Source organism: Coturnix japonica, chromosome 23 (assembly GCF_054131305.1).
Source record: "Coturnix japonica strain WE chromosome 23, WE-NBRP24, whole genome shotgun sequence".
NCBI classification, from domain to species: domain Eukaryota; kingdom Metazoa; phylum Chordata; class Aves; order Galliformes; family Phasianidae; genus Coturnix; species Coturnix japonica.
This window is the reverse complement of record NC_140685.1, coordinates 763,238-771,023: the sequence shown is the minus strand read 5'-3', so window position 1 is coordinate 771,023 and position 7,786 is coordinate 763,238. Positions and strand designations below refer to the sequence as shown.

General features: G+C 43.1%; 1 protein-coding gene across 1 annotated transcript; it reads left to right on the top strand.

The window, feature by feature from the left end:
• Positions 1 to 340: 340 nt before the first annotated feature.
• On the top strand, positions 341 to 7,581 carry LOC146757294 (hydroxysteroid dehydrogenase-like protein 2). The gene is made up of 7 exons (XM_085523247.1): positions 341 to 431; positions 1,936 to 2,054; positions 2,618 to 2,716; positions 4,391 to 4,585; positions 5,081 to 6,199; positions 6,757 to 6,885; positions 7,271 to 7,581. Exons 1-5 carry the CDS (start codon positions 415 to 417, stop codon positions 5,137 to 5,139), a joined length of 489 nt encoding a protein of 162 aa, XP_085379373.1. The 5' UTR covers positions 341 to 414; the 3' UTR covers positions 5,140 to 6,199; positions 6,757 to 6,885; positions 7,271 to 7,581.
• The last annotated feature ends 205 nt before the right edge of the window (positions 7,582 to 7,786 follow it).

Sequence of the window (7,786 nt, the reverse complement as noted above, 5' to 3'; positions counted from 1 at the left end):
CGATGAAGATGACAGTGATGAAGATGACGAGTGAGCGCCCTGCAGTGGGGTCATGTCGGCGCCCGCATAGTGGCCCGAGGTGGTAGTGGATAGACCGATAGTTATAAGGACAGGTTGTTTCAATAATAAATCGTTTCAGTTGTCACTTCAGTTTGGTCATTCAGTCCTTTCCTTGAGGGCGAGATCTCAGATGCGATTTTAATTTTGTCAGTGAAAACGTGCAAGGCTTTGGCTTGGTTGAACGAGGTGTACTCCCGCAGGGAACTCATCCCGATACTTCCATCACCCGCCCCTCATCCCGCCCCGCTCGGCCCTGGCTCCGCCCGGCTCCCCGGGCCGCGGCTGCGCGGAGGGCGGTGTGAGCGGGGAGCGCGTCCCGTGCCGAGCCGACAGCCGCCCCATGGCCGTGCCGCCATGCTGCCCAACACTGGGTAAGGCGACCTGGGCTTTCCTCCTTCCTTCGGCGGGGCCGCGAGCTCCGAGCCACAGGAGCTGCCGGGGCAGAGCTGGGGCCGGGGCCGGGGCCGGGGCCGGGGCCGGGGCCGGGCGGAGGGACAGACGCGTGCTCCGCAGCCCCTTGAGGGCGATGGGACGCGGGGTGGAGGCCGCGGCCGGGCACGGTGGCCCCGGAGCGGCTGGGTCGGACCCGGAGTCCCGCTCGGTGCTGTTTGCTCACGGGCCGAGCTGTGTGCACGTCCGGAGGGCAAAGTGCGGCTGTGGGTGTGCTGTGGAATCTGAATTGAGTGACTGCTGCGGCGTTATTTCTGCGCTGCTAATGAACGGGGACATACGTTGACCTTATTCGTTCCCGTGTGTTGCAAGCAGTAGTCATGAGATCCTGTACGAGTGCAGAAAGCGCCCACGGTGCAGCCTGTGGGCTGCCCTGGTTGCGGCCGTGCCTGCTGCAAAAGGAGCCCACCTGCATGATTCTAACTCCCTGAACCTGTCCAGTTAACATTTCTCTTACCCCTTAGGCTGTTCAACCATCCAGACTATTATGTATTTACTTGGATACAAAAGTATTTTGAGAGATGGTAATGAAAGCCTTGCTAATGTGAATGGTGTCAGCTGTTATCACTTTGGCCTCAAATCCTTTCATTCTATCACAGAAGTCAATCAGGTTCACCAGGCTTGATTTTACCTACTGAGATTGATGATGCATTGGAACATGCTGCCCAGGGAAGTGGTGAAGTCACCATCCCTGGTGATGTTCAGGAAGGGTTTAGATGTGGCACTGAAGGACATGGTTTAGTGGCCATAGTGGGGGTGGGTTGAAGGTTGGACTATATTGTCTTTTCCAACCTTCCAAGTTCTAAGATTACCTCTCATCTATGGCTAGTTTCTCATGTCCTGGTAAACCATGTTCCTAAGCAAGGCACTACCAGTGTCTGCTCTCACTGAATCACCTATGCCACTCAGCAACGCCTTTTCCTTGTTCATGCTCTTCCTACCCACATTATAGCAGATAAACAAGTTGCCACTGGCTTCCCTTGCAAGTCTCAGTTGCAGGTGAACTTTGGTTCTCCTCACACTGTGCTGAAATGCTCATGCAATATTCCCAGTTCCTTTTTATCTCACTGGTGCTTCCACTCTGTGTGACACCTTTGTACACAGGGGCTCAGTCACAAGTCGTTTGCACAGCTGTGTCAGCCTGCTGGTTGGTTGGACAGACTTGTGGGGATTTATTGGGTTAAATGCAGTTACTTGCAAACTGAGTTTTACTGTGAAAGCCTTAAGGAAAATCATGGTCATTTTTGAAAATCTGATTTTTGGCTCTTGTCTTTGGCACCCTGCATTGGGATTGTGATCCTGGACTTTGCCTTTACAGCGTGTTGAGCTACTGGTCCTCTGTGTTCAGAGGGCCAAAAGAATTAAATTACAGAGAGCTGCACTGAGTATCAAAACGTTAGAATTGGTTGGTTTTGTTGTTTTTAGAAGTCACTCCTTTTCTGCTTTTGGAGAATGCAGCAGTTCTGTTGTGGGCAGCCTTGGATTATTGTACAAAAAGTCTTCAGTGGTGGTGAAAGGCTTATATTTCCAAGAAGGTTCTGCAGGTAAGAGTTAAGAGTTTTTCATAGGATTTCTTAATACTACACCATGTTTTCTATTCCCAATAGAGATAGGAAGGCAAAATCTTTTTTTCTCTATGCTTCCACATTTGATTTGATAGCAATAAAGCTCATTGCTGTCTTTTTAAATAGAAATTATCTTTGAGGAGTGAAGGAGGCCCCAATTGCGTCTTTGGGCTAGAACATATGTTGCTCATCTTAAACCTGTGGATTATCTTTTAAACTTCAACACTTGGAACATGGTTAAACTCCTCTTGCAGGTCCATGTTCCTTCTCTGCAACATCCCCTTCTCAGAGTATACAAAAAGGATTTACAACGTGCTTTTTTCCTTTTTTTTTTCCCTCCCCAATTCAATACTCATGTAAAAGGGTCAGTTTGTATCTGAAGGGGGTGGTAGGAGCTGGGAGAGTTTCTGTACTCTAGGAAGATGATGCTTTGACCCCAGAAAGTTGATTTTTCCGTGACTTACATCCTTCTAAAGTAAAATTCTATGTGTAGACTAAATATGTATCCTACTAAATATGGGATTTTTGTGTGCTTTTTGTAGCCTACACAATTTGTAAATATGGCATGTCCATGTGTGTCTTGGGAATGGCAGAAGAATTTAAAGGAGAAGTTGCTGTCAATGCTTTATGGCCTAAAACAGGTGATTATTTTGAATTGTTGTGTTTTGTCCTATACAGGTGGTCTTATTTAGGACTGATTCAGAACACCGAGCACTTCTGTGTATTTTTTTGTGATCAAAGATGTTGTGTGGGTATTGGCTTTCTTTCCTAGTTCTCACTGTTGCCTTCCTGTTTTCACTTAAACTTGCCTTCAGCCTGAGCACATTCTGCTTTTTCTCCTGTCTTGTCACTGCTCCTTTCAACATGACTCAAACTTTGGTTTGCACACCATCCCTGAGTAGTATTGGACATTTATGTCAATATTTAGAATCCCCAGCTAGTTAGATTGCCAGGAAATAGATGAAGCTGACAAGATATGTACCTCTGTAGATGTAAAAAAAAAAAAGTTTTGGCTGAGTGGGAAATCAATTGCTTTTTCACACAACCATCCAACACTTCTTGCAAGTCACAGCACACTGAAGGGCCGCATAGCAGAAAAATAACTTGGTGTGCCCATCTTATACTAGCTCCAGTTTATTGTCCATGGGTCAGTGAGGACCAGGGCTGCTGTTGAAGGTTTGGTAGCTGCTGAACAAAGAGACCAGTGTCTTGAAAGCATTAGAAGCAGCAAGTGAGCTTTCAAAATTTGTATGTATCAGTGTTTCCTTGATGAAAACTGTTCATGTTCTGAAGTATAAAAGTTTGTAATGTTCAGTCTAGGAAGAAAAATGTTGTTTTGAAAGGTTTATCTGCCAAAACAAAAGTTAACTACTTTAGAGAGTGAGAGAGGTGACTTCTGTAGTATCTACATTACAATTACAAAGTTTTTAATTTAAAGAACATCATATATATGTGATCAGCTTCAATGCTGGAGATTAACACTGTGCTAGTATGGTTCTATTGGTTCATCCAGCTCCTTGAAACAAGAAAATATGCTGATAGTGAGATGTTATGAGCTCTCGATTTAACTAAAAGTGAAAGAGGTAGCCTGCCAAAAGGCTGTAAGAGTGTGAATGAGTAGTAGAGGTACTGCAGGGTCAAAGTGGAAGATGCTGTATGTATGAATTAATGGAAAACCAGCAGCACTTTGTATGAAATAGATGGAAGGATGTGCAGATTGCAGGACAGTAGATGGTTTTTCATATCAGTCTTTGCCCATAGTTTTGCTATATTTAGAACAATAATAATTGGCTGTAATGTGAAAGTAGAGGAGCATAAGCCAGGAAAAGTTTGAGTTTGTGCTATTGGGTTTCTCGTCTTTAACTTAGAGTCACTTTGTTATCTCACAAGTTATTGTGGGGCTAAAATTGAGATTTTCAGTATGGTAATGGCTGCAGAAAATGTTAATTGCTGATGCACATTCACTTTGAGAAAGATAGTTGTCCTGTTAGTTTTTCATGTCCTGAATAAAGCCAGAGGAAGTCTTTGTGTGGAAAGTATTGATAGAAGCATTGAATAATATGAATATTACAAGGAGTTCTTCCCTTTATTCCTCTTTTGGTTCCTTTAATACTTTTCAAGTAAGGGAATCTTTACACTTTGAGGATTGTTTGCTGGTTGACCATTCTTCGCTGGTTGATGGTATTTCACAGTTTAGTCTTCTCATGATTTACTTTCATGTGAGAGGAGAATAAAGTTTATGCATTTGCCAAAGAGATGAGTATGTGATGTCATTAGTGTTAAACTTGTAATTTCCTGTCCTCTGAATTTTCCAGCCATACATACAGCTGCTATGGATATGCTGGGAGGATCCGGAATAGAGAAGCAGTGCAGAAAAACTGACATAATTGCAGATGCTGCATATTGCATTTTAACAAAGCCGAAAACTTTCACTGGAAACTTCATTATTGATGAAGTTCTACTGAGAGAAGAAGGCGTTAAGGATTTTGATGTCTATGCAATTGCACCAGGTAAAAGAGATCTTTAAAATGAGAAGTTTGCGAAGGAAGGAAGGCCATATGGGGAATATGGATATATTCCTTTGACTCAGTCAAAAGATGCTTTGCCTCACGTTTGAGAATGTGGATTCTGGGAAAGCACATAATAGTCCACTGAGGCTCTAATAATCAATGCCTATATATATTAATATATATATAAATATATATATATATATATTTTTAAAACCCATTAGCAAAAAGAAAATAGACCTGCACCACAAGCGCATGTATTACTATTTACCAAATAGTGAGATAGTGTTTCTTCATCTTCAGATGTTTCTGACTGAATTTGTAAGAGGCTTCTGGGTCTGATTTTAAATGTACCAGAACCTAAACATGTCACCTCGTCTTCTTTCAACCTGTAGTTCATTTACTGGTAAATTGAGGTGCTGTTGCCTTCAGAATGGATTCCTGTTTGTGCTGTTCACCCTTACTTGGGCTTACTGTTATTGTTCAACTCCCCTTTAGGTCACCCCCTGATGCCTGACTTCTTCTTGGATGCTGAAACTGACATGACAGCCACATAATCAGAAGGCCGTGGAAGGGCAACCTCTGCATGTACATGCCGATTATTTGTGATGATAATGAATGCCTCCTCTATTTCAAGTTACTTTTGGACTACATTCAAGCTATGTGGCAAAATCTCTTGTATTTGGGCTGTTTGATTTATGGAAGTGACTTTAGTGTCTGCAACTTTCACAGTTCATAATCAGCACCTTGTTTTGAACAACCTTTTTGCTTTTTACCACCAGAGTTAAGTGGTATGAAGATTATGAGTAAATATTGCTGTAAAAAAATCACAAGCAATCAGCATATTTTGCAGGAGTGTTACATCTTTCTTGCAGTGTGAGAACTTGAGAAGCTTCTATTCCTACATGAAGTTCTCACAGTCGTACATGATGTGAATGTCTACAAGATGAAATAGAGAAGTTGTTTTTTTACAAAAGCATCAGGTTCACTTTTTCAGAATAGTGATGTTTCTATTGGAGGGCAAATAGGAATACTGAATATGTTTTATAGGAGTGCCAAAACAAATATAGGAAAGAAAGAGGCTAAGTTTGAAAAGAGCCCAGTTCCCTTGAAAATACTATTTGTGAGTGCGCACTTAGACTTTTCTGCCAGGAACTGATACTGCCAACTGCCCAGATCTCCAACACAGTAGCAATTCACTGAGTAGAATAATTATTTCCTGATACACTGACCTTCTGCATGGCTTTTAGGGGCTGCTAAGCATTACATGCCTTATAAATTGCAAATGCTCTTTCTTAATGTTAAATGAGCACATTCACTGCAGTGTAGAAAGTTGCTGATTAAAGTAGTGAATTGATTCACACCTTAGAAGCTTTTGCAGAAGAACTGCTGAAAACATATATATTCTTAGAAAGATAAGTGAGATAGAGCGTTCCAGCATTTTACAGAGAATCCATCTGTTTCTTTTAGGTGCTTCACAGGCATCAGGTGGAGCCAAGCTTAATAAAGAATCAGCTTCAGCGGGGCCTGTTGCAGAAACATTCAGAGTTATTCAGGGAGAACTCAATAAAGAAATAGTGAAATCCACGCAGGGCGTCTTTCAGTTTGAATTGTCAGGTAAGACCATCACTTGTAAAATTCTCAAATGCTCACTTTTCTAGCAAGAGTCAGTCTGTATTTTCACATGTAAATACTTGTCTTTTATAACTGGTCTAGGAACAGGGACATCTTTGGGTGTGCTCTATAAGATGCTGCCTTTCAGAGCCAACTTCAGCACATGTGGGATTTACCCCGCTGCTGTTGTCACAGGGAGATGCTTTCTGCATCAGCAGCATGTGCTGCTCTTTTGGGGACTGTGGTGTGTTTTCCTGGTGTTTCATTTCTGCTGTGTCACCCTGCTGGCCGTGCTGCACAGGGTCAGCATGGTAGTTCTGTTCCAAACCCCTGCTGCCTCCAGCTCCACCAGCAGCCACTGCCTTGTTCCCTGACACTGTGGCACTGTGGGGCATCTGCTGGGGCTGACCTTGTCTGCACAGAGAGCGCGGGGCAGCTTCTGGCACAGCACCTCCAGCATGTCTAGCACGAAGATGGGAGAGAAAAGCAGGCGGGGGTAGCAAAGGGCAGGGCACATCAGTCCTTGTGGTGCTGCCACAGGTTCTCCCTGTTCCACTCAGGTGATGAAGGAGGCACTTGGTACCTTGACCTGAAAACCAGCAGTGGGAGTGCTGGGTTTGGGAAGCCTCCTGCAGCAGCTGATGTTGTGATGAGCATGTCGAGTGGCGACTTTGTGAAGATGTTCACTGGTGAGTAACAAACGGGTTTGGCAGAACTGAGGCAGCTGCTGGTGGCAGGAAACATCTTGCTGATGGATGAGCTGACAGGCTCACCTCTCTTTGTGGTCTTGGAATTGGATGAGCTGTAGCTGGAAGTGCATGGCCTTTAAATTCCCTTCCAACGTAAGTCACTCTGTGAGTCCATATATAAAATGATTTTATAATAAAAATATCTACTGCTTTGTTCAGTAGCTATTGAACTTTTCAGAGTGTAGCTTCAGAAAGCATCCAGTCAACCTGTTGAACCTCTTTTCTGATGCTTTTACAGTAGAACTTGGTAGCAAAGTAACTACTATATGATATCGCAATCTCCAGTTCCTTTCCTTTTCCTGATGATTCTGTGTCGTCTTTTTAGGTAAACTAAAGCCAACCATGGCCTTCATGTCAGGAAAATTAAGGATTAAAGGTAACATGGCACTAGCATTGAAGCTAGAGAAGATGCTGACACAGTTTAATGCTAAACTGTGAGGGAGAAGCTGTACCAGCAGAACATCCAGCCTTTCTTTTATAATAGCAATGCTACATTTTAAAACGATAATCTACTTTTTTCTCTTTTTTTGTGTGTATAACAACTGTGGATAAAATGCTGATCTGTTAGAGAAGATCTAATTTAGTTTTATTAAGACTGAAAGGTGTTTGTGATTAAACAATTCCTTCTTGAGAATACTTCTATTATGTAACTGGTGTTTTCCTTTCTTACACTCCTTTGGAGCAATGCAACACACCTGAAGTGGGTTTTCTTTTACATATTTGCTTGCATGCGTGCATGTCCCATAAGAAGTCTGGGAGGAGCAAATATCACCTTGCAGATTTTCACACAAACACACCCCCAGCCCAGACTGCCACAAACAAGGTAATCCCTCCCACAGCA